We start from the raw sequence: 27,027 nt of genomic DNA, 5'->3' as shown, positions 1-27,027 counted from the left end.
GGGGATCCTTCATCGCCTTTTTGCCCATCAGCTACAGTACCCGCAAGTGACACCTCTATTACTTTCCCTTGCCACACTCAGTTTGAAAGTCCTTTTTCCCATTGAAACCTTGTTCTTCCCGCTCAGCATTTTCTCCCTCTTTAACGTGCGCCTCACATCCTCACCGACACTATGCTTCAGTCTTTCAGATTCCTTCTTCATGCCATCAACCCAGCTCCTCATCGACGCACCATCAGCCCTCTCTCTTCATATCTCCATCTCCTCTCTCTCTCAAACTCACTTCTATCACCTCTCTCATATGATCTCTTATCTCCTTTCTCCAGTCGGTTCAGTCGCAGGTGAATAAAGGAAAAGACTGTGAGATTCCCCATTTTCGAGCCAAACGCCATCAATGCACCATGCTTAGTGATTTAGACAAGGGGCATGCATTTTTGACCGTATACCCATCAATTTTTCCTCTCTCCTTCCTCACCTCTTTCTATTATTACCCCAACCACCAATTGAATTCTCCTCTGCACTTAATTCGACGGAAATCTCTTATTAGGATCTCTTTGTCACCTTCTTCTGTTTGGTTTCTGCACTCTGTGAACCAGAGGTGTCAACGGTCACTTCTAACAACATTGACCTCCGTACTAGCAAGGCTTTTACAAAATTAGAGCCCCTTGCCCTCATTTTAAGCATGGGCAAGCAAAGGGATCCGAACTTTACCTCCGTTTGCAAGAGAGAGGCAACACTAAGAAGTTGCCATCTGAGGAGGACAACCAATGGGAGGAAGGGGCAATGTCGGTCTGCAAGAGTCATATTCACAGGTCCAATTACTAGATTCTATAGCAAGGTTAGTTTCCTTATTGTGTAGGGTTTGTTTTTCTAGATGAGTTGTTGTTTATGTTTATAGATATTATTTGAATATTTCTCAACTATTGCCTAATGATGAGTCCATAGGTGACATAAAATAGATGCCGGTGGACTGTCAAGTCTTGATAATGAAAACTGGGAGGATGAATTGGAGGCATGCTTTGATTCTTCAGCATCGTGGGGTGAAGAGGATGATTCAGTCAAAGAATCAAGTGCATCATCGCTTGAAAGCAACGACGCTATTTTCAGCAATCCAGACACCATGGAAGTTGAATTACAGCTTGGACAAATGTTCATCAGGATAGCTGAGTGGAAGGAACAACTAGAAGAAAGACGAAGGCGCCTTATACCTCAGAGAACATCTGAGTTAACGGGCCTTATGTGGGTTTATTGGGTGTTAACAAATCCCAATAGGAGAACATGCTATTTAGTGCTTTAGAATGTGGCCTGACACATTTCTTGTGCTTTGTAACACCTTAAAATAGAATGACTTCTTACATAGCAGTCGATACGTGAAGATAACGGAGCAAGTGGCTGTATTTTACCTCATAATTGCACACAATTGGTTGCAAAGAGACGTTGTTGATAGGCTCCAACGATCAACCCATACCGTGAGCGTATACTGCAGAAGGATTTGCAAAGCCATTTGTAGGTTGGGTAAAACAATCATCCAACCTACTGAGACGCAGATGCCACACCCTATCGTTGCTCGAAATGGGGACTTTTACCTTTGGTTTTTAGTGAGCAATACTTGTCATTTTTATCCAAGTTCAGCAAATATTTTTAAGATTATTTGTATTACATACCATTCTATACTAACAAACAATACTTTAACTAAAGGAATGTATTAGTGCTATTGATGGCACACACATTAATGTGAAAGTCACTAGTGCGAATAACACGACATACCAAGGTAAAAAGCATATAACCACTTAGAACATCATGCGTGTGGTAGACCTAGATCTCTGCTTCACTTATGTGTACATTGGTTGGGAGGGGAGTGCGCGCGACTCCCACATTTTTATAATGTATGTGAATGATCTAACACTACGCTTTCCAACCCCTAAAGAAGGTAATATACCGCAGAAATATTTCAAATGTAACATGTAAGCATCCTCGTTACTGTACTTTGGTTAATTCAAAATTTATATTTGTACATGCGGTGCAGGTTCCTTCTACCTGGTGGATTTCGGATATGGTTGCTATCGGGGTTTCTTACCACAGTATCAGCGTGAGCGGTATCATTTGGCGACATTTCAAAATGGCTAAGAACTTCCCAGGAATACGAGGGAGCTATTCAACTATAGGTACTCATCTCTGCGGATCGTGGTGGAACGATCTTTTAGGGTGTTGAATAACCGATTTCTAATTTTAGAAAAAATGTCTGCATACCCATTGCGATACCAGCGCCTATTTGTAATTGTGAGCTGCACTTTACATAACTTTATTAGGAAGTATAACGGGATGACTGATCCACTATTTGAAGTGACTTTGCGCAGACTAAACCCTTGGGTTGATGTTGTGATCGCCTGGAATTAGGAATGGCACAAAACGTTGCACCCGGGGAACGACCTGACCAATCAGATCCCAGTTCCGTTTATATGGGGAAAGTAAGGGATGTAATGGCTTTAAGTATGTGGAGTCACCTCTAATGAGACGTAAACCAAAATAGTAAGCTATTGTTAGTGAATGTAATAATATATCTAAACTTTTTTTTGTTTGGTATAATTTTGTGGATAATTTTGTTTTCAAAGACTCTAAATTTTCAATACGTGGTTAAACTTAGAGCATTTTTAGCATCCATAGAAGAACCAAACACAATATGTTTTGTTCTTTCGATATTGATATTAACATATATATAGAAGTCTCCAATTATATGTGTTAATACTAACATTTATTAACACACAAACTATAAATTATTGTACATAGTAAAATTTAAACATTAAAATTGACAAACTTGTGAATTGCAGGGTTTTTGACCAGCATGTCACATGGGTTTACTGTAGCTGATGGGAAAAAAAGGCAATTACGAATTCGGGGGAAATGCTTGTCAAACACACCGATTGTTAGATCATAGTACATTGTTAGAACTTAGATCACACTTAATTATACAATGATACAATTATACAAAATAAGTATTGTTGATATGATTATTACATTATATATTGTGTCATATGACATGAGATTTAATATCATATAAATTGTTAGATCATACTTAAATTAAATCAAATGAATTTTTAGATCATATCACCTATTGTTGTTAGATCATAGTACATTGTTATAATTTAGATCACACTTAATTATACAATGATAGAAAATAAGTATTGTTGATATGATTATTACGTTATACATTGTGTTATATGACATGAGATTTAATATCATATAAATTGTTAGATCATACTTAAATTTAATCAAATGAATTGTTAGATTACATCACCTATTGTTGTTAGATCATAGTACATTGTTAGAACTTAGATCACATTTAATTATACAATGATACAATAATGCAAAATAAGTATTGTTGATATGATTATTACATTATATAATAAAGATGTAATGTGTCATATCACCTAAGATTTAATATCCTATAAATTGTTAGATCATATGCATTTCATATAAATTACAGTGATAATACATATGATCATATAATCTAATGATATGAATTCTAATGATTATACTTAATTTGTGATTATAAGAAATACATTAATGATTTTAATGCTAATAACTTGATTTGGGATTATACCAATTACATTGTCATTGTATATGATATGATTATTTGAATAATGTGATTAAGTATCAAGATTTTCATTAAATCATATGATTAACAATTTTTGTTAATTCAACAATCATTAAATACTTAATTATTAGACTTAGAGTTTTAGTCTCTTATATCATATAAAATATAACCATCTTAATTATCTTTTATCATTAAATTATATATTATATAGATATTTATAGATATAAATAATAATTATATATTGTACAACAATAATTAATTATTGTTAATTAATAAGTGATATACTAAATAAGTTATTTTTATCAATATATATGCATATATTTATTAATAAATATATACGAGTCGCGCTAATAAGTGAGCCGAGCCTTTTTACGAGTATCTTCGTGAACTTTAAACGAGCGAGCCGAGTTATATAAGGGTATGTGTCGTTTAATAATTGAGTATTGTTTCGTGTTCACGAAGGGTTAATTTAATAATCGAGTCGCACATGAGTAGAGTTTTATCGAGCCGAGCCCAAGTGAGCTCACGGGTAGCTTTGCTTCGTTTACATCCCTACTTAGATATGTACACTAGTTCAACTCTATATGATCTACACAAAATATTATGAGTTGGCTTAAATATACGGCAACCGAGACATTTATCACCATTTTAAGGGTGTGACATGGAAGACCGTAAAAAAAATGAATGGAAGTACCAAGTGGATATTTCCATTAACAACAAGTACCACTTGTGATACTTTTAGAAACTGAGTCGGGTTTGATTATAACCCTAACTACATGTACCAATGGGGTATTTAACCCATATTTTTATCATATAATTGTTTAATGTAACACTCCAAATCAATTATTAGGTTTTTTTTTTTTTTTTTTTTTTTTTTTTTTTACTTAAAAAGATTAATTTAATGATTAGTTAAGAGTGCCATGTGAGTCTTGTCGGATTAATATTTGATAGAATTATATATCTAACATTTATTTTTTCTTAATATTTATGGATAATTGCACCGCTGGTCCTTTGGGTTGGCCACAATTATTTTTCACTTCTGTGGTTCAAAAAGTTCATGGGAGATCCTTGTGGTAAACAATAATTACAAATCAGTCATTGAACACATTTTTCATCAAAAAGTTAACAGATTCCGTTAGTCCCCCATGTCACACCTAATAGGAAGCAGACACGTGTCAATTACAATAAAAAATAAAAAATATAAGAAAAATAAAAATAAAAATATTAATTTTAAAAAAAAATTAAAAAATACAAAGGGGTAGCTGGCCAGGCCACCCCTAGGGTGGCCGCGGGTTCCCCTAGGAGCTGGGGGTGGCCCGAACATCATTTGGCCACGCAGTCATCACTTTGTATTTTTTTATTTTTTATTTATTAGATTTTTTATTTATATTTTTATTGTAATGAACATGTGTCACTTATCTATTGGATGTATCGTGGTTGACTAACGGAATCTGTTAACTTAGTGAATATAAAATTGGTTCAGGAAGTGATTCGTAATTATTGTTTACTACGAAAATTTTTTATAAACTTTTTGAACCAAAAATAGTGAAAAATAATTATTGCCAATTCCAGAGATCAATGATGCAATTATTCTAATATTTATACCGAATCAAATGCGGGTCAACTCTGACGGGTCGGGAACTCCACCGGACCTGGCGACCACATTTATGACAACTAGTCACGCTGTGTCGTGATAGAAGCATTTGAAATGAAATGCAGCGTCTCTACTTGGTTAGATCTCGTACGCAGTTCCACAGCCAAAAGAGAGAAGAAGAAGAAGACGAAGAAGAAGTCCAGCGCAATTGAAGCCCTAGTTTAATCCACAATTGCCATCAAGATCGAGTACATCTGTATTTCCTTTCTATAATTTCAGGTTCTGAATACACTAAATAGAAAGTATAATTTCGTCACTGACGTTACTGGCAACTATTTTTTGATCTGCACCATTATAATGTCATTCATAATTTGTGACCATAATTTCAAATTGATTGCCTTTTTGTCATCTTTGGTTTCATCTGTATTGATTAATTTCAAATAATTTGTGACCATAACGGTTTTTTTTTTCCTTGAAAATGTTGTATAACTATTAAACATCTCAGATAATTGATGTTCGCGATCTAATTTCAGTCCATTGATGTTTAGCGTATTAAGCACGACATATTTAATTGTTTTTGAAGGTCTTGTGTTATAAGACGTCATTGCCAATTCGTATTGCTTGTGTCATTGGGAGGCTCTTAGACAATTCCTCACTCTTAATTTTGCGGGATTTACTTAGGGATTTGATTGAGCTTGCGTGGTTGTTCTGAATTGTTCCAAATTTGGTGGTCGTTTATAGTGAGTGGTTTTATTTGCAGGGAGTAGATTAAGCGGTTTCATAAAATGCAGCGCGCTCCACCTACAATTGAGGAACAGTTGATATTGAAAGCAATCAAGGAAGAATGCCCGTGGGAGAGTCTCCCCAAACGACTTCAAGCAACGCTGTCTTCTAAAGAGGAATGGCATAGAAGGTGAGTGGAGTTTCTCTGTTGTCTCTATTTGTTCTTTTTTTTTTTCGGTGTTTGGTCATTAATAGTTACTGTAGTTTTCTGTTCTACATTTTTGTCTGTTATTTTTCACTTTCTAAAGGAAAAAAGTTGTTGGTTCTAGCTCGTAAAACACTTAAAAAATGACCAAACAGCAACCTATTTGGACAATGGTCTTTGGGCCAAATTGCATCTCCTCTACTTGAAAAAATGGGTGGAGGGTGAGATTATAGGTTCAATCCCAAACGGTCGCATGAGTTTTATTTACCTATAAACAGGAAAAAAAAAAAAACCAATGAGGTCAGTTACAGAGAGTTTTTCTTTGCGTGCTGAAATTTCTTGCTTTATTTTGAACTAATATACTTGAGGTAGAGACTAAAGTTTGCAAGTGGCATATAGGTGTTCTGCCACTTGGGGGGTGGGAGAGGGGGAGGGGGTGACGTTTGTCATCCTGTAATGGAAATGTGCATGATAATATATCTGCTTGGATCCATTAAGATATGGTTTATTATTCATGTCCCTTTCCAAATTGGTCATTTATAGAAGAAATGAATCTTCAGGTTGGGTCAGTACTATGTACAGGGGATCACAGAAATTCTATTTTAGAACCAATGCTTCCTGGGTATCCTCATGAACCGGAATAAATCAGTACACAGAGATGGGTGAGAAAGGTTTTGATGATGAATGATCGAACTTCTTTCATAGAAATTGTAAATCTATTCAGGGGTGTAAATATCAATACACTGCCTATAAATGCGGCTACGATTAATGTTATTTAGAATTTTATTCAAGCTTTAAGTCTTTTTCCCTTCATTTTAATAACTTTAGCATGTAGATCTTGGATTTTTTAGTTTTTAGAATCTGTTCTATCATAATGGAGTTTATAATTTTGCTACTGACAATCTCTGAACCATTTGTGCTTTTTTTTTTTGTGACATCCCTGAATAAGTATTTTTTTTTGGTAAGTCCTGAAATGAGTTTTTGCATTTGCTTTTCCCTTTTTCTGTTTTTCATTCTGTGAGTGCAGGATTATTGAACATTGCATAAAGAAAAGACTCCAATGGAACACTTGTTTTGTTCGCAAAGTATGCAGAGAAAGTGAATATTATGAAGATATGATGCGTTACTTGCGAAAGAATCTAGCGGTGCGTGTCATATGAAAATTGTATTAAAAATCATTTTTGAAATTTTTGCTTGTTGCATTGCTCCAAAATTTTATGATTAAAAAAAAAGTGATAGTTGAAAGTCAGGAAGCACAGATAATTCAAAAGGCTGAAGTATTTATGTTTTGCCTGTATCGAACATGGATACTACTTGGACATGGCCATATATGTGTCTAATACGTGTATATGAATTGGAAAAAATAATAATTTAAAAGTTGGACACATTTGGACAAGGTAGGATACATTGGTGATATGACTGAGACATGGCTCAAATACAGCTTGGACACAACTATGGTCAAGATAATTTTTTCTTAATAAAAAATGGGATTCTAAATGCTACATTAAAATGATTTGAGTCATATGTTAGGAAAGGAGATTAAATGCTATATTTAAACATTTGAAAGGCTGAATGCTAAATTGAGTAAATACTATTTCAAGGATATTTATGAATGGTGTATATTGAGAATATGGATGATATTTTCGGATATTTATGAAAGCTAAATATGGATGATAGTTACTTTCTACTTGAAATATATGTTTCTTTCCTATATATTATTGCTTGAAGATATGATGCGTTACTTGCGAAAGAATCTAGCGGTGCGTGTCATATGAAAATTGTATTAAAAATCATTTTTGAAATTTTTGCTTGTTGCATTGCTCCAAAATTTTATGATTAAAAAAAAAGTGATAGTTGAAAGTCAGGAAGCACAGATAATTCAAAAGGCTGAAGTATTTATGTTTTGCCTGTATCGAACATGGATACTACTTGGACATGGCCATATATGTGTCTAATACGTGTATATGAATTGGAAAAAATAATAATTTAAAAGTTGGACACATTTGGACAAGGTAGGATACATTGGTGATATGACTGAGACATGGCTCAAATACAGCTTGGACACAACTATGGTCAAGATAATTTTTTCTTAATAAAAAATGGGATTCTAAATGCTACATTAAAATGATTTGAGTCATATGTTAGGAAAGGAGATTAAATGCTATATTTAAACATTTGAAAGGCTGAATGCTAAATTGAGTAAATACTATTTCAAGGATATTTATGAATGGTGTATATTGAGAATATGGATGATATTTTCGGATATTTATGAAAGCTAAATATGGATGATAGTTACTTTCTACTTGAAATATATGTTTCTTTCCTATATATTATTGCTTGAATATTAGTCTTAAATTTGTTCACTTAGCCTTTTGGTGCTTGTTAATTATCTTTAAATAAAAATTAATATAATATATACACACAAATACATATTTATTAATTAATTAACATGTAGCAGTTGTTTTATATCCTATTTTTTCAAGAAGTTTTGTGTTGCCGTATCCATTCCCTGTTTCGTGTTGTTTATTGGTGGTTCTTATGTTGGAAGTTTTATGTTAGAGGCTGATTGGACTTGAAGTTGTAATGTGAGTGCCCATTTCGCTTCCTTTACAGCTTATATGATATAAAGAAGTAAGACTAATATCACATTTCAGATTTTATTATGATGCTGGAACAGAACTTGGATATGTTTCATTGGTGGCAAGATTGATGTTATTGAATAACTGCTGCAACATCTCTGCTTTACTACATCCTTACAGATTTGTACAAATAAATGTTATGATATAACCAATTTAGCTTCTTGGTTTACAGAAGGTGCTATTATCTTCAGACTAGTTTTTTTGCAGTTTACATGTTGATTTTATTACTTGCAGCTATTTCCCTATCACCTCGCGGAGTATGTTTGCCGTGTAATGAGGATTTCACCTTTCAGATATTACTGTGATATGATATTCGAGGTTATGAAAAATGGTAAAAGGTTGCCTTCTTTAAACAAATCTGATATGTGCAGCTATCACATTGTTGTACTGTTACTTAAAATTAAGGAGTTTTCTCATATCATTTTACGTGTGTTGTTTTGTGAGCCTCCCTTCCAATTAGTATCACCTGCAACTTCTCATATACCAATGAACTGTCTTTGTTGATAAATTTTTCTCAATGTGAAGCTATATTTGGTGGAATAAATCTGCTAGAGGTGTTGTTCATTTAATGTTGCATTGGAAATAATTTTTATTTTTTTTTATTTTTTTATGGGCACTTACAAGTTCTGTTACTTAAAATTAAGGAGTTTTCTCATATCATTTTACGTGCGTTGTTTTGTGAGCCTCCCGTCCAATTAGTATCACCTGCAACTTCTCATATACCAATGAACTGTCTTTGTTGATAAATTTTTTCTCAACGTGAAGCTATATTTGGTGGAATAAATCTGCTAGAGGAGTTCATTTAATGTTGCATTGGAAATAAATTTTTTTTACGGGCGCTTACAAGTTCTGTATTCAACTTATCCAGTATCACAATAGAAATATGTGGGGAATGAAGAGAAGCAGATTTTCTGCTTGGCATCCTTTTACTCTGTAGTCAATGTACCTACATAGGAAAATAACAAGAAGGTGATGGATATTTCCCATTGTCGTTGTACTCTTATCAAATGGGAATTATGATTAGTTCCTGGTTAGGAGTCGGGTGTACATGGGGTTGACTAAATGTTTTTTTTTTTTTTTTGATAAGTAATGGCAATTTTATTAAAAAGCGCAAAGGGGCGCAACCCTTATACACGGGAAGTATACAAAAGAGCCCCTAAAAGGGTCGGACAGGAAATACATTTAGAAACTCTACAAAAGTAAAGACATTCAAACTATGATGTGGCGCTATCCAAGAATATAAAGTAGTAAGCCACCCCTTCCGTAGCTCCACCATAGTCGTCTCTACATCTTCAAACAGACGGGCATTCCGCTCCCTCCAAATACACCACAGCAAGCATAGAGGAGCTAACCGCCAAGCCTTATGATGGGGTTGACTAAATGTTTCATTAAGTTCAACCTTATTTGCTATTTTCACCCTTGATCTGTCACCATATCCTTAAACACTTTTCATGATTGAAACCATAATTTGCATTGTAAATCTAACTTGCCTTCATCTCTTCATTGTTTCCTTTTCTACTCAGATAGATACTTATCATGGTTAAGTGTGCTTATGTGCATATTTATGCAACATTTGTCTTCATATTTTTTTGTGCCTGTTGTATATTTAATAGCTTAATATTTAAATGTTTGATGGTCATTCTCAAGCATTTATTATCATTTGCAGAGCAACCTTATGACAGCATCCCAAATTTCAGTGCTGCTGATGCTTTGCGGCTTACAGGAATAGGGAGAAATGAATTCATTGATATCATGAACAAGTGCAGATCTAAGGTAGTGGATAGGTTTGCTTTTATGCTTATAGATATTTATGTATATGCACACACAACATTAATTTGCATCATAAGGATTCACTAACGCACATATGTTTCTAACATGATATAGATGTTATTTGGACTTGACTTACAATATAGGGCTCCTCGGGAGAAATTAATGGAACTTAAAGAAAGATCATTTTTGAAAATGAGGAAGCAGTTTCCTTAAAGCTATTCTGCTCGTTAATGCTTTTTAAGTGGACTAGCAACAACAGCAACAATTGTTATGTTTTAAGCTTCAACCATCTGTTTCACATTTTGCTTCCTCTATAGTAGGAGTCTTTTTGCCTGTCCTTCCATTTTCATTCTTCATAAAGCTTCAATTATAAATTGATTATAAATTGATTGAACTCTTATTAGAGGATCATTTGATTTAGTTGTGCATGATTAGCGCTATCTGATATTAGCTACATCTAGTAATTAAAGCTTTATATATATGTCGTTAAATTTTGATGCTCTTATTCTGGCAAAATATTTATCATTTTCATGGATTTTGCTTTATAAACTCATACTGGCATCCTAATTCCTTTGCCAGTGAGCTTTAGTTCAAATAGTACTTCCTCCCTTTGTAGCAAGATGGAAGGTAACCTCAAAGGGTTGGCTTAAGTGGTAAGGGCCTTGGTCTTTGTGGTAATCCTATGAGGTCTAAGGTTCAAATCCCTTTAGGTTCAAATAATTCTTTGGAGCCAGTGTACTGGCGAAGCCAGAGTATTACCCGATCCGTGTGGAGAGAACACTTTATACGGATTCGAGGTTTTCCTGACAGGGATGGTACACATAGTGGCCTTACCTTGGAGGGGTTCCTTGTCATTAGGGAAAAAAAAAAAAAAAAAAAAGAAAAGAAAAGAAAAGAAAAGAAAAGAAAAGAAAAGAAGAAGAAGCAAGGTGGAGGGTGTGGTCATGGGTTCAAGTCCCACTGAGTGCGTGTGTAAGTTACCAATAAAAAAAATAAAAAAAATCCTTGCCTTCAAATGGACCATACATTTGTATCTTACCTGTTATTTACCTTTTTGGAGCTATCCAGAAAATTATGTGGAAGCTGAACAAGTCAATTGCAAAAGAACTGTTACCGACACAGCCTGTAGATTTCATAATTGAACCATGGTGGGGAGTTTGTCTTGTGAACTTTACTCTAGAAGAATTCAAGGTGAGGTCCTTAATAATCCTTTTTTGTCTTCTTCTTTGAATTCATAGGAGTTTCTACCTAAATAAAAAATTTCAGAGGGAGTTTGGTCACAGAAATCTGTATTTATGTGTTTTCTGGTGAAGCTCTTGGTGATTAATTTCAACTTACCAACTTTCCCTCCTGTTTACAGAAACTCTCAGAAGAAGAAACGGCAACCATTGATAAAGTCTGTAAGGAGGAAGGAAATTCATTTATTTTGTTCGATCCTGACATTGTAAAGGGTCTCTATAAACGGGGTTTGACCTACTTCGATGTCCCCGTTTATCCTGATGACCGTTTTAAAGGTAAGTTGCATATTTTTAGAGTTTATATTTGCTTATGTTTTTGTTAAAGGAATTGATTTCATTAGTTTTTTTTATTTATTATTATTATTTTTTATTTTTATATCTTAAGTTCCATATAATGATCAATTACCTGAAACATAGATTTGTGCCTAAAATCATTGACAAATTGTTTCTTCTTCTTCTTCTCTCTCTCTCTAAACTCACTTTGATTTTGCTCTTATTGTTTCTGTCATCCATCCAATGCACCAATGAATTATAAATTTTTCTTTAAATTATTTTGTAATTCTGGAACGTTAGCTTCATGTTGGCACGAAGAATTTCATTGTTGTGTCATATATTGTAATAAACTTGTCATCCGTACACATGCCCTGTCCTTCCCCCAGAGAATATTAAAGAGAAAAAAGAAATTTTCAAAGCATTTCGGTGTACAAGTTAGAAATTATGTTTTTATTTTTTATTTTTGGCTTTGAAGCCTTTTTTTTTTTTTGATAAGTAATGTCAATTTATTAATAAAGCGTAGAGGGGTCCAACCCTAATACACATGAAGTATACAAGAGTGCCCCTAATTCATAGGATGCATAGTTTTGTGGACTTTTGGTGAAGTTGGCTGTGAGCCTTACGGGTAAATTATGTATTTTGATGTCTATCTTAGCTAAGTAATTAAAATTTATACCTGGAACTACTATAGTGGATCCTTTTGCTTTGCTTTATGGCAAATTTTCCTTTGAATACTAAACATTATAATAGGATAACAAATACTTTTCTATCGTTTTGTACTTCGGCTGTAAGCTGAGACAGGAAAGTGGGTCAAATTTTCTTTTGCTACACTTCTGTGAAATCTGTGTTAAGTGGAGGTGAAATTATTAAATATGTTTAAGTCCACAATGTTAATGTTCATGGCTGTTCAGTTTCCAGGCTTGAAGGGTTTGTTTCCAACAGGGAGCAGTCCTATGAAGATCCTATTGAGGAGTAAGGCTGTTATCCTATTACGTAGATAAATGTTTTTTGCAACTGGTTTAATTAAGATCCTAACACTTGTGTAATTTATCATTCAGGTTACTGTATGCAGTTTTTGTTGTTTCAAGTGAGAATGCGACTGTTGCTGAATTGGCAGCAACGCTACAGGCTGACCTTTTGCAGCTGCAGGCTGCTGCATCTTTTGCATGTCGATTGGGATGGGCAGTAAAAGTAATTGATCCAGCATCAATTCTTCAAGATGCAAGCATACCTGGCTCTCCTAGAACCACTCTTAGTGATGAAGATGCTTCTCGTGCTATTCTAAGCTCAGCAAACATGTTCATTGATGGTGATGCTGCTCAACAAGGAGATGTTTCAGGGACAGAAAACTACGGGCCCAGTTCTTCCCATACTCGTGTTGCTTTTGTAGTTGATGCTAATATAACATCCTATCTTATGATGGGGTCTGTTTCACCAGGTTTGTTCATTCTTCTTCTGCTCTTTAATTTTTTCTTCATGCCAATGTGAAGTTCTTTTGTATTGTAATCTTTTTTTTTTTTTTTTTTTTTTGTAAGTAATCTTGAATGTGCCCTTTATGGTGCTTTTACCCTGAATGTTATCTGCCAAACAGAATAAGGTTGACAAACTAGCCCCGTTGTCAGAATGGGAACCTCTGGTAACAATGATATTTGAGGGTCTAGAAATAGAATGGGTATTCTACCAGTTTCTTTACATGAGCAAGGCCATATTGAATGGCTATTCTTCCATTTCCATTAGGTGCTCTAAAGTAGCAAATTTGAAACTTCTGATGTGTCTTCTTTATGTGATAGTTTCCAATATGTCTTTCATTAGTGATCTTATCTCTAGGTTGGACCTACTTCAATAATCTTCCTAAACTTTAGTCATCTGATTGAGGCAAGAGCAAATTTTCATTTCAAAAGGGTGGAAGCATAGTGCTCCTCTTACACTTCTTTTTCCCTCCCTTTGATGTCGGACTGTACTTAGAGTGAAGAGGTAAGCAGCCTTCTCCAGAACTCAAATATGGTCCTGCTTTATGCTGGAGAATACTTTCCAGGAACTCAACTAATCCTTGATAGGGCGCTCAGAGAAAAAAAGAAAATCCTTATTGATAGGGCAATAAGACCACTTCAAGTTTATTAGAGAAGAAAGCCAGTTTGGATTTGGAATGGAACTGGACTGGCATGGGAGATTGAATAGTGTTAGAATAAACTTCTCTAATCCTCGAGGCCTTCTGTTATTTTGTGGAATAGAGGGGGCATTTTGTAATATGGAAATTTAAGGAAGACTAGATGCTTAATCAGCAGCTTGTTTATAGAGCAGGTTACTTAGCCATTGAGTGCTCCACCAATGGAGCAGTCTGGTTTAGCTTACTTCAAAATGAAGTACTTCAGGATTAAATATCCTCCTTAGTGTGTCTGTATAAATGGCCGTAACTTATTATTTTGGTTATAAGTACGGCCAGACTGGTCTTTTGGTGTGTAATGCATCTCTCTTGCATGTGATACTAAAGAAACTCAATTTTCCCTATTTTATTCTCTCTTTTTACTTATGGCCTACTGTCTTCAAACCTTTTGTCAGATTTTCGCAGCCATAGAACATACTAGTTTTCCCAGCCTAAACAGCTAATCTTACTCAGATTTGCATTAGATCTGTTAGTTTCCCATACACCATACTCAGAATCCTTAAAAAGTCTTAGTTACTTGGTACTCAACTGTAAGATCCTGCATTGCTCATGCTGCCTATCGACTTAAATTTTTAGACATTTAGAAGCACTCAGCTTACAGTCTATGATCCTATGCAATTTGAAGCAAAAGTGGCAAATTCAGATGCTGGAAACTTGTCTTCCTTGTAACAGCAAGATTAAATTGTGTTATTAGTGTTTTTGTATTTTATATCTCATGAGAAGGATGCCAGGTTGGACTAGAGTAAATTTTGTTCATGCTTACTAGTTAACCCTGTTCAACTTACTGGTTGTGATTTGTCTTGCTTGAGTGCTATATTTACCCATCTCAACTTCCCCCTCTCTCCATAATATTAAGTGGTGAACTTGTAATATGGCTGCATTTAGTTCTAAGAAGTGCAAAATGCAGCTGGAACAGAGATGAACTCGGTGCGATTCCGCATAGTCACAAGAATTTAAAAAATGTGTATATAATGGATTATAAAATTTATTGTCATATTTCTGTAAGAGAAATGAGCACCTATTCCAACCAATCCAAACTCCATGACAAGGAGGCTTTGGCTGACTGAAATTTGACCTACAATTGATTTGAGGTCTTATAAAGAAACTTAACAGGTTGATTTGCTCACGCTGTCTGATTAATTTCAAGGTTCGGCTCTCTTAGTGATTCAATTTCCACCAAAATATATCATATAGGCAGTAGTGGTACTAACATAGAGAAAAAGTTGAGGCACCTCATGGACATTTAACTCTGCATGTAGAATTTAAACAAATTCTATGACAATAATCATATGCCTTGCTTTTTAATTGTGTTGTCAGGCTTAAAGTCCCATGCTGTAACGCTATATGAAGTGGGAAAGTTGGGTCATGCTAGCATTGCTGATCTTTGCAAGGATCTGAGTACATTAGAGGGAACAAAATTTGAGGGAGAATTGCAGGAATTTGCAAATCATGCGTTCAGCCTCCGTTGTGTTTTGGAATGTCTACAATCTGGAGGAGTTGCTACTGATGTCAAAGCAGAAGAAGTTTGCAATAAGATGGGTATGTATGCTTCAAGCAATGATGAGGCCACTTTGATAGCTGACATCACTTTGACGGACAAACCAGGAAATTCTGATATAAAAGAACCTTGGCTGGATAAAGATGAATCGGCTAGTTCTGGGATGCATCTTGAGGGTTCTGTTTTGACTGAATCTGCTTGTGGAAGTAATGGTGATGAAATATTTTCTGCTATTTCATCAGAAGACAAGAATTGCTCAAGCGACGTATCTGAATCAGATTCAAATTTGCAGAATGATGAGAAACCGATTCTGGTTGAAGGGTCAAACACTGGAAGAGATCCATTGAGGAGGAGAAAAAAATATCGTGTGGATATTCTGCGCTGTGAAAGCTTGGCTTCTCTTGCACCAGCTACTTTAGACAGGTTGTTTCATCGTGACTATGACATTGTTGTGTCCATGGTTCCTCTTCCTCCCTCATCAATTCTTCCTGGACCAACCGGTCCCATAAATTTTGGTCCTCCCTCTTATTCATCAATGACACCATGGATGAAATTGGTACTATATTCAACCGTGGCAAGTGGGCCTCTATCAGTTGTTCTCATGAAAGGACAATGTCTCCGCTTGCTTCCTGCACCATTGGCTGGTTGTGAGAAAGCGCTTATATGGTCTTGGGATGGTTCTACCATTGGAGGACTGGGAGGGAAGTTTGAAGGAAGTTTAGTCAAAGGAAGTATACTTTTACATTGTTTAAATTCACTTCTTAAATACTCAGCTGTGCTAGTGCAGCCTCTCAGCAGGTATGATCTTGATAAATCTGGAAGAATCATGACTATGGACATTCCGTTGCCTATAAAGAATTCTGATGGTTCAATTGCTCGTATAGGGAAGGAATTGGGACTGTGTGAAGAGGAAAGTTTGAAACTTAACTCTCTGTTAACTGATTTGGCAAACAAGATAGAGTTGTGGACAGTTGGTTACATTCGCCTATTAAAACTTTTTAAAGAAAGAGAATCAGACCGCTTTTCTGCTGATGATGAAAAGTATGAATGGGTCCCATTGAGTGTAGAATTTGGGATGCCACTTTTTAGTCCAAAATTGTGTAACAACATATGTAAAAGGGTGGTATCATCGCAATTACTTCAAACAGATTCACTTAGTGAGCATCATGAAGCAATGCAAAGTTTGAGAAAAAAGTTACGTGATGTTTGTGCAGAGTACCAAGCATTAGGTCCTGCTGCAAAACTTCTTTACCAGAAAGAGCAATCAAAGGACTCATCTCGGCAACTCATGAACTATGCCAGTGGAAGATGGAATCCGCTTGTTGACCCTTCTTCTCCCATTTCTGGAGCCTTGAGTGGGCATCAGAGACTAAAACTTGCTAATCGGCATCGTTGCCGGACTGAAGTTTTGAGCTTTGATGGTAGCATTCTTAGGTATGTATCAATCAGTACATTGTAAAATATTCATGCAGCTGATTTACTCTTTGAGGCGTTGTATATCATTAGTCTCCATACCAGGGTTTGCTTATATTTCTTATTTTCCAAGACTTTTTAACATAGAATTTTTGGTATATACATTCTTACAACTAACATTTTTAAAGTGGTCACTTAAATTCTCAGCAAGCCTCAAGGAGGTTGTTTTTCAATAAAACTTTTCTATGATTAGATCCTTTCTTGTGATTATTTGCCGATGATATTTACGTGGCGTTTGGTTAGGGGAATCTAACATTCCTCCAGGCATCTACATTCCCAGGAATGTGATGCCTGGGAATCTGGATTCCCGAGAATGTGGCTAAACCCATATTTGGAAATGATTAGGAATTTGATATGAATCTCGAGAATATGAGATTCCCATGTTTAATTTGCTCCTTGGCATCGTGTAGAAATTATTTATGCTTTCCAAAATATCTTCATGTTTCTTTCTTCAAGTGCATAAGGTTGTTTGATACAAAAGTACTTATTTATTTTTATTTTTTTAAAAAAATGACAGGGAAGAAAAACTATATAGAAACCGTGTTTTTTCTTTCATTTTCCAATATATTAATGGTCTATATTGTTTGATTTATTCTTTATTTTTCATTTATAACCAAATAAACCCTGTTCATTTCCCTTTTTTTGTGGAATAAAATAGTTCCTCACTTTAATATATAGTATATGATTTGTTTTCTTTATTTTTCATCTATAACATAAAAAAAAAACCCTGTTTATTTCAATTTTTTTTTGTGGAATAAAAAAGTTCCCCACTTTTGTATACAAATTTTGATTTGTTCTCTATATATTTTTTATTTTTATTTTTAATCAATAACCAAATAAAACCTGTTCATTTTCATTTTTGTGGAATAAATCTTCACTTTTATATAGAATTTTTTATTTTTTACTGTTACTTCTCATCTATAACCAAATAAAAACTTGTTCATTTCAATTTTTTTTTTGGAATAAAAAAATAGTTCCGCCTTTTACATATAGATTTTACAAATGGTCACAATCAAACTCAAAAAAAGTAGCATTAAAAAAACAACCATAACAAAATTCTTACGTAGTCTAACTTTTCTTGTATAACTGTAACAATATCCAATTAAAAAGAAAGAAAAAACCGAATAGTAGCATCAAAAAGTTAAAAAAGTTTTTGTAAGGTTTGGGTATTGAGAAGGCTATAATGTTTAGTGCATGCACGAGGTGTTTGCCGCGGATTATTAATAATAACTATGGACATTTTTGTCATTTATAGAAAAAAAAAAAAAAAAAAAAAAACTTCCCCAAGGCCAAGGGAATGTGGATTCCGATCTCTTTAGAAGGGAATCCACATTCTTAGCAAAAGACAGTTAGGGGGGAATCCAGATTCCCTTTAGTAAAATGAAACCAAACGGAGTAATCTTTTAGGATTCTCAGAAATCTTAAAAGATTACCCCCATCCAAATGCCACATTAATGTGGATAGATTCACAAGCAATCAAGATTTTAAAGTGTATGATATGGTGATGGAGGCAGTATATCGTGTGCAGTTATGGTAGTTGATAAAGCAGTCATATATGATTTCTTGCTAAATATTTGACTAAGATGCCATTGAAGAGGACCTTCTTTGGATTGTAAAGCTTGCGCGTCCAAAGAACGAAGGTAGGAGGGAGGTGTTGAATTTAAATAGCTCTATTAACTATGGTGATGCAAGCATGTCTTCTCGGCGAGGGAAAGGCAAGGCTCACGTGCTGTAGTGTGTATGCTTAATGTGTGTTTTGGGTTTGAGGGTCTTAGGGTTGAGGGTTTTAAAATATTTGACTAAGATTGAAAACTTCTTGCACATCTTATTTAGGTTTTCCCGATGGAAGTGTTTAAGGATCAACTTGCTGGACACTTAGCTTGATCTTGATAGAATATCATCACTTTTTAGGAAGAAGGGTATTTATTTATGGGGATGAGAATGAGACACATCATAGTGATGGATTGATGTTGTATGTGTAAGATGAGTGGAGAAACCATTGATCATCTTTTGCTACACTACGAAGTGGCCAAAGACTCGTGGGTATCGATCTTCTGTCTTTTTGGGATAGAGTGGGTCATGCCCAATAGGTGGGTGGAGTTGTTGGCTTGTTGGAGAGGTCAGTTTGGAAGCTACTGCAGTATAGAAGTTTGAAAGATGGTTCCTTTGTGCTTAATGTGGTATATTTGGAAAGAACGCGATGCTCAAAACTTCAAAAATTGTTAGAGGACGGTGTTAAGAGTTAAAAGCCATTATGTTCAAATCTGTTTATCTTTGGATGACTGCTTACAACAGTTCTCGCTGTTCTAATTTCCTAGAATTTCTAGATTTGTGTTTTTCATCTTCTTAATTGGGTGTTTCTTTTGTATACTTCCCGTGTACTTGGGTTGCACCCAATTGCGCGTTTTTTTTATAAGATTGAATTACTTCCATTTTTTTTGGGGGAAATGTGATGCTGATTAAAATTACCTTTCCAATTGTTGCTATCTTTTAATTTAGATATCATGGTTTTATGATTCAAACCTGAGAAAGAATTCGTTAGGAAGATGTATGACAAACCCAGAAATATCAATTATTTAGGTGGCAGGGAATCTGATCAAGCTTGGTGGTTGCTGCTGTGGATTGTTGTTGTTGTCATTTATTTTGCATGTTTTTCAGCTTGATGTAGTGCTGGTTAGGAATGATAAATGGAGGTCAACAATAGAATTTTAAAATAATTGACTGTTAATTATGGTCATATAAGATCCTATCAAGCAGCAAAACAGCCATCTGGAGAAGCATTAGAGTGATCCTAGAGGATTCGTGAGACTTGTCTTAATCTGGCGAGAAAGAGCAAAGTCATTTATTGGGACATGGCTTTTTGGAACAGTCATGAAGCATTCTTTATGTGAGGAAGAACAAAGTCATTTATTGGGACATAGCTTTTTGGAACACAGTCATGAAGCATTCTTTATTTTTTTTCTTTTTAACAGAAAAGAGGGTTATTTCTTGGTATTCTTTTTTGCTATTCTGATTTTATTTGAGAATCTTCTGAATATAATTAATGAATGTTACTTGCAGATCATATGCGCTAACTCCTGTCTATGAGGCTGTGACAAGGCCCATTGAAGAAGCCCCTCCTGCGAGTTCAGTAAAAGTTGAACCAGATGAAGCGAATAGCAGAGAAGTAATCCTTCCTGGTGTTAATCTTCTTTTTGACGGTTCTGAGTTGCACCCCTTCGATATAGGTGCCTGTATGCAGGCTCGTCAACCTGTCTCCTTAATAGCAGAGGCTGCCGTGGCCTCTGCATATGCTCCTCCAAAATAGGGCTTCTTATGCTGCAATCTTGCTCTGGTAATTAGAAGAATTTGTTCCAATGCTAGCAATTAGCGATTATCATGTCCATGGTCATTGAGTACAGGCTTCCACCAGGGTCCAAGGTAAAGATTGAGACTACTTCTGTTATGTCATCTACAAGTTGAATGCCATTTATTCATTTGCTAGGATGTATATTTAGTTCTTTTAAGCACTCGTCCTCTATGAACTGTTTGATGTAGCTACCAGCCTGCCACACAATTTACTTCAATGGCCTCAAATCTGATAATTCTTCAACTGCCTTTCTGATGTAGGACATATTAGGGACAACCTGTCTACTTTAGCTTGTGCTGGGGTTTAGGATGGCAGAAATTATGCTTTTAGGGTTTATTACGGTGAGGAAAATGTTTTAGGAATTGTGGGATGTTTTACTTATTAAAAAAAAAAAAGGAATTGTGGGATGTTTATGTTTAATAACGTTGGATTTAATTGCAAGAAGGCTGCAAAAGTGAAAAATTGGTTGCAGAAATTTACTGGCAGCGGCTGTTGAAGGGCTTTGGTTGGATTTGATGGACTATTTGGTAGGAAAAATATGTGGGGTGATTTAGGCTTGCAAAATAGAGAAAAAGAAGAAAAGAGAAAAGTTGGTGCCTGTTCAAGGGCTGCAAACAGTACTAGTGTGCAGTGAAGAAGAAGAAGAAGAAGAAAAAAGAGAAAGAACACACTTGGCCTCAACACTCAAAAATCAATATTCCACTATCGAAGCCTTTGAAATTATGAGTATATTTAAGCATATTTATAAAACTCTATGCCTCTTAATTTATTAGAATTGAGAGTCCTAATTTGACTAGTAAAATGAAGAAACCAATAAAATACTAATTAGGACTTCAAGAAAACAAACACAAGAATCTTAGAAACTCCTAGAAAGTTCTAGACTGAAGTTAATTACCAAAATACCTTAGCTTGTAGGAATTACAAAAAAATACAGATCTGCCCCTGATTGCAAAACTAATTATAGCTCATGAAATAAAATCCCAAATTAAGAACTGTTTTAACCCTAGACTCCTATCTATGGCCTGGCCTTCTTAACCATATAAAATTTGATCCATATGATCTTGCATGTGAGCCACAAATTAAATCTTGGAATTAATGAGGTTGCGAAGTAAAAGAAAATCAATCTTCCATGGCAGCATCACTCTCCCTTGTTGGAGAAAACTCAACATCAAGTTTTGTAACGTTTGAGTATAACAAATTTTTCCTCTTGAAATTGCACCCTGCAATAGTTGATACTTTGAGCCAATGCCATTATTTGTTTGTTGGAAACAGCAACGATGATAGTGGGATGTATTTCTTTTGCTCCTCATCATTAGTTTTATTTGGAATCACACAGTCAATGGCTTGGACTGTCTTGGAAAAGATTTCATCCTTGGTCTGGACTAGTTGACATGCATATCCTGCTCCTTCATAATCTCCCTTGTTTTGTCACTCTTTCTTTAGTCTCTTGAACGTCCTCTTTAGCCTCAATAATTTCTTGCTTATCTTTTGCATCCACCATCTTAACATCATAATCATCTTCTTTGTGTACAATTTCAACTACCGCTTCTTTGACATTAGTATCAAGGAGTTTGCTTTCATGAGAAATAGAAGGAAAAGTAGACTCTGAAGACCATTGGGGCACAAGGGCTGAAGTTGGATCACAGTTTGAAGATCCTCTGTCTTGGCTATGGTGAAATTCTCTGCTATATGGGTATCTAAAGCAGCATTTAATGATGCCAGCCACTCCATAGAGTTTGGCTTTTCCTCCTCAATCAGAAAGCTCTTTGGGACTTTCGCTAATTCTTTGTTCTCTTGCGATAAAAAATTACACGTGCATTCATAATGATCTGTGTTAATTCAGGAAGATACTTGTACTTTGTATGTTCAAGGAGAATTTGGATTCCTTTAGTCAATATGTGCAAATTTGTTTAGTGATGCCACTGAAACTGTGTTCGACTCTATGTGTTAGAATTAGTGCTGACTGGAATGGATTTTTCTCTCTTCCTATCAACTGTCATCTCTAGGATTTTACCCCCATTTGATTCCTTCTACCATCCCATTTTCATCAGGATGCCCTCCCACCAATAAGTAGTAGTCTTTTTGTCTATCTGGTTTTGGCTTATTTATTTTGTTTTTACCAGCTTGGTAACTTTTTCTAAATTAGATTCTGGGTGAATGCAGGTGGCTTTTTCCATTCAACACTTCGCCAAAATCATGGTACTTCAGGTTACTATGTACAGTAGGAGAAAGTTATGGTTTGTCAATAGATCTTTCCGAAATTGGGACATGGTGCCAGTGTTGCTGCTATATGGTTCATTCATTTATAGCTCAATTTTCAATAATAAATTCTCCCTACCTCAAGCTGCATTTAGCTTTTTGATTTGATATTTTATGGTGGTTCACAATTGTAGAGGAAAAAGTTCTGTATGATGCGGTAAAAACTATCAACAGGTCGTGATTATTTTGGAGAAAGCATAGTGTACTTCAAATCGTGGTTGTTTTCCTTTTTTTTTTTTTTTTTTTTTTTTTTTTTTTTTTTTAAGTATCAATATAGGATGGGGAATGCTAGACATCTAAACGCTTTTTTCTAGAATTTGGTTTCAACCTGTGTTACAATCTCATGAGATCTATCATTTTGGGAAATGTGCTACAATCTCATAGGATTGTGATATATTAGGTTTGAACTAAATTCTGAAAAAAAGTGTTGGGATGTCAAGCATTTTTCATCTAGGATTGATCCATTTGATTTCAGACCTGCCTATAATTTATTTTCTTTTGTGGGTGGGAAGAAGAGGGATAGGAGGGGAGATCCTTGGAAGAAATCGGATGATTTTATTCGATAATTAAGTTATGTATATGTACTATGCCCAAAACACCATAAAAATGAAAGGAAAGAATCATTTGTGTTGATCTAGAAAATGAAGCCGAAAGGCATTGGATTTGGTTTAATGTGAAAATTTGACAATTTAACCGTTCAATTTCTTTTGTTAGGTTGATTGTCAGGCGATTTATGATTTCTAGAAAATGAACCCAAAATTTGATTATCTATTCGGTCCACTAGGATTAATAGATATGTTTGGTACATGTTTAAGTTTGAACTCACTAGGAATACTTGAACTGATGGCCTTTGTTGCATGAGTTGCTTGTCCTACCCGATTGTACTACTCCTTGGGATTGCACTATGCCCATTATACTTTAAAATTTTCTTCTTTTTGTTTAGACCAAACGTATAGGCGGGGATTACAAAAGAAGAAAAATGGGAGAAACATGTAAATACTGAAAGTTATAACATGAAAGAGAGAAACTTTTTCGTATTTTTGCAAAACACGGTAAAAGCCAAAAAAGAAAAGAAAAGAAAAAGAAAAATAGTCAACGACATATCATTTGGTTAAACGACGTCTCTATTTTTGCGAATACAAAACATCTTTCTCTTCAAAATAGAAGAATGTTAAAGCTTCTCCTTGTGTTTCTAATGTTCTTATAAAATGGTATAAATGTAATTTTCTTTTGAGATTGCATAGAATCACACGGGCGTCCTCTTATAAAGTCATACGCACGAGGAGTTTACACGTTGAATGCGACTTCTCCGAATCAGCAGCAGCAGCGGCATGGGAACTATCAACTGGATATTTATTTATGTGGCCTTCTGGAAGGAAGTGGGATATTTATCAGAAAAGGTGGAGACACTTGTCGAGGCATGTGAGCAACTTACTCCGACTATTTCGTATCCGTTCACGTGGCAGACATGAAAAGGCATAGACGCTCTCGGAAACCAGAGAGCGTCCAAAAGATTCAACAGTCTCTCTGCGAAGTGGCAAGTATCTTGCACTCGCAGTAGAAGTCCCTCTCTCTCTCTCTCTCTCTCACACACACACACACACACGCAGAAGTCAACATTGAGCTTCGAGAACACACTAGTTTCATAAAAAAAAAACGAGGATCAGAGATGCTCCATCCACTTCTCTGCGATTCCAGCGCTGCTACTAAAGCTTCCATGATTCCTTCAGCTTTGTCTTCAAGTGGCAGTGGTGCTCGTTCTTGCATTGGACCTTCTCCTATCTCCGAAATGGGGTAATCCACTCTAATCTATCTCCTCTGTTTTCTCTCCCCTGTTCTGGAATTCGACAAGTTCTCGATTCAGCTTCTTTTAGCATTTTTGTTTTGTTCATTTGAAGATTTTAAATAATGTAATTTACTGGACTTGTGGTTATATCTTATCAGGTTGAAATTTAGTAATCGAGCAGGCAATGGGCCAGGACTTGTCAGCAAGGCATGTTTGTGTTTCTATGATGTTTATGAATATCATAATTTTCCTTTTCCTCCAAACTCTGCGTATTAATTCAAGGTTTGATTGGGATTTCTTTGCATGGGTTAGAGAGGGGACCCTGTAAAGCATACTACAGCGAATGTTTCTGGTCAGCGTGCTCAAGAGCGTGTACTTGTTGAGGTACTTTCCATTATGCTCATGTGTTTGACCATTGCTTTCTATCACGTTGAGACTTTTAAAATATGTAAATAGTTGGATAATTTGCAATGGTAACTCTCCTAATAAGTATTACAGAGCAGTTAAAACACTAAAGCATTTGAGAAAATCAGTTGAATGATTGAATATTAACCTGTATGGATTTTCATTTTGAAAGTAGCTAGCAAGGCAGGCATTTGAATTTAAAAATTTAAAAATCCATTATAAGTATCATGATATCTCATAAGAACTGCATAAGTTTTGAGAGGTCTTATCAATCATCTAATGATTCTAGTTGCAGAGACTTTCACTGGGCTTTTTTATGAAAAAAATTACAAAGGTAAGCAGTTACGTTTTAGTTATACTGTGATCAAGTAAGTTTTTATGATTCTGTAAGGTTTGATACCTCTTTTAGTTACGAATAATGTAGTCAAACTAAGGTCTTTTTTTTTCCCCCCCCTCATCTTATAATACCTTTTTATTTTATTTTGTGTAAGTTGCTGAAAAGAAATCTTCCTATTTCATTTGAATCGTAGGCTCTTTCGATGTAAAACATTTTTGGTATTTTCTAGTGTTTGGTTGCACTTGGAAAACCTGGTCAACCGAAAAACATTTTCGATCAACTGTAAAACACCCCCTTGTTTTTCACAAAATGTTGTGCTTTTAAGGCGTAATTTTTTTTTTTCATCCATAGCTCCTCTCTTCAAATCCTCTTTCTTGGCGAACACCCACACCACTGCACACTCCAAACACCACTCCCTTTCTCCCCCATCAAAGCCACCCTCACCAATGCAGCCCCAACCGGAGCCACCTTCGCCAGTGTAACCCCTATCTCCATAACCCAACATAGATGCACGCACCCCCCTCTCGGCTGCAACTCGCTTATGCTCTTTCAATGTTGGCAATGCATGAAGCTCGATTACAACCACCTCCAGGGATGCTGAGAAAGAGAGGAAGTATGGTTACATATGCAAGGTTCATATGATTAAATGTTCGATTGAATTTTGAATGCTTTATCGCATAACTAAATGGGTATTTCAGTTGTACTGGATGCTGAGCTTGAGTATTCTTAGTTTTGTGAAGACAAGAAGTCTTTGAGACTATTTAAGCAAGCTTTATTTGGAAATTTGGATGTTAAATATTTTTCACATTTTCAGCACAAGCCAAACAACGGAAAATGTTGAGGAAAACATTTTCAGGGTGATAGCCAAGCACTGGAAAATCAGTAATTTTCCAGGAAAATATTTTCAGCTGAAAATGTTTTACATCAAAACAAACGGGCCCTTAGAGTGTCATTCTGTTTTCATATTGAATTGAATAGACATTTTCTTGCTTAAGGATAAAAATGTTTTTTTTTGGTAAAAATTGTTGTCAATGTCTTCTCTCATGCTTATATCTTTTGGTTTTATGCTGCTAATGTCAGCTGCTATGAACTGCATGTATTTTTGAGAGGTATAAGATCATTGTTTTAAGCCAAAATGGAAATAATCCACTTGTCATTTGTTCACCTTTTGTGATTATAGGAAGAAGCCCCTGAAGTGTCTGAGACCACCCCGTCATTGAAAATTTTCCCAGGTCAGGCATTTCCACTGGGTGTATCAGAAGTAGATAATGGGATCAACTTTGCTATTTTTTCGCAGCATGCAACTGCTGTGACCCTTTGCCTATCACTTCCCGAGAGGTGACATTTCATTTCCTTTTCAATTAAAAGGTTAAGATTCAGTTGTTGGATATACTTTCTACGTACTTTAACGATATTTCGATTACTTATAAAAATAAAATAAAAAATCAGGTGTTAGATAGATTTCAGTGTTAAAAAGAGTTGAATTTGTTTCAGGATTTAAGGTTTAACTATTTTACTCTGCCTAATGCATGCTGCACTTGTAGTAGATATAATTTGTCATTGAGACCTTGTATTTTTCGCATTGAGATTCTTCCAATGAATTCTGTTTCCTTTTGGTTGTTAACTCATTAAACTAAGGAAAGAAAGAGAGTTTGAAGAATAATGACTTAAGATTCTCATATAGAAGGTGTAGATAAGGTCATATACAATTTTTTTGTGACG

The 27,027-nt window shown here is 35.3% G+C and overlaps 2 protein-coding genes across 4 annotated transcripts in view; both read left to right on the top strand.

The window, feature by feature from the left end:
• The first annotated feature begins 5,283 nt into the window (after positions 1-5,283).
• LOC133866509 (uncharacterized) lies at positions 5,284-22,993 on the top strand. Of its 3 annotated transcripts, none has more exons than XM_062303061.1 (12): positions 5,284-5,434; positions 5,947-6,099; positions 7,142-7,259; positions 8,988-9,084; positions 10,420-10,526; positions 11,592-11,714; positions 11,884-12,037; positions 12,946-13,006; positions 13,093-13,472; positions 15,516-17,130; positions 20,230-20,589; positions 22,682-22,993. In XM_062303061.1, the coding sequence occupies exons 2-11, from the start codon at positions 5,972-5,974 to the stop codon at positions 20,474-20,476; spliced, it is 3,030 nt and encodes a 1,009-aa protein (XP_062159045.1). In that variant the 5' UTR covers positions 5,284-5,434; positions 5,947-5,971; the 3' UTR covers positions 20,477-20,589; positions 22,682-22,993. The 3 variants fall into 3 exon arrangements, with proteins under 3 accessions (XP_062159045.1, XP_062159044.1, XP_062159046.1); XM_062303060.1 differs by having other exon boundaries at positions 5,284-5,465; XM_062303062.1 differs by lacking the exons at positions 5,284-5,434; positions 5,947-6,099; positions 7,142-7,259 and adding an exon at positions 7,844-7,874.
• A 1,211-nt stretch (positions 22,994-24,204) lies between these two features.
• LOC133865768 (isoamylase 3, chloroplastic) overlaps positions 24,205-27,027 on the top strand; it is a 50,532-nt gene continuing 47,709 nt past the window's right edge. The window contains exons 1-4 of the mRNA XM_062302236.1: positions 24,205-24,571; positions 24,722-24,770; positions 24,876-24,947; positions 26,486-26,643. Of these exons, the coding sequence (XP_062158220.1) occupies positions 24,447-24,571; positions 24,722-24,770; positions 24,876-24,947; positions 26,486-26,643 (404 nt within the window). The 5' untranslated portion in view covers positions 24,205-24,446. The remainder of the gene's footprint in view (positions 24,572-24,721; positions 24,771-24,875; positions 24,948-26,485; positions 26,644-27,027) is intronic.

This window comes from Alnus glutinosa, chromosome 4 (assembly GCF_958979055.1).
Source record: "Alnus glutinosa chromosome 4, dhAlnGlut1.1, whole genome shotgun sequence".
NCBI lineage: Eukaryota > Viridiplantae > Streptophyta > Magnoliopsida > Fagales > Betulaceae > Alnus > Alnus glutinosa.
This window is presented reverse-complemented; position numbering and strand designations above follow the sequence as displayed.

Excerpts from the sequence above, each read along its gene's own strand:
- LOC133866509 (XM_062303061.1), top strand. The coding sequence starts at position 5,972 with ATGCAGCGCGCTCCACCTACAATTGAGGAACAGTTGATATTGAAAGCA. Across the intron at positions 6,100-7,141 it reads AAAGAGGAATGGCATAGAAG|GATTATTGAACATTGCATAA; the intron begins GTGAGTGGAGTT and ends CTGTGAGTGCAG. Across the intron at positions 9,085-10,419 it reads ATTCGAGGTTATGAAAAATG|AGCAACCTTATGACAGCATC; the intron begins GTAAAAGGTTGC and ends TATCATTTGCAG.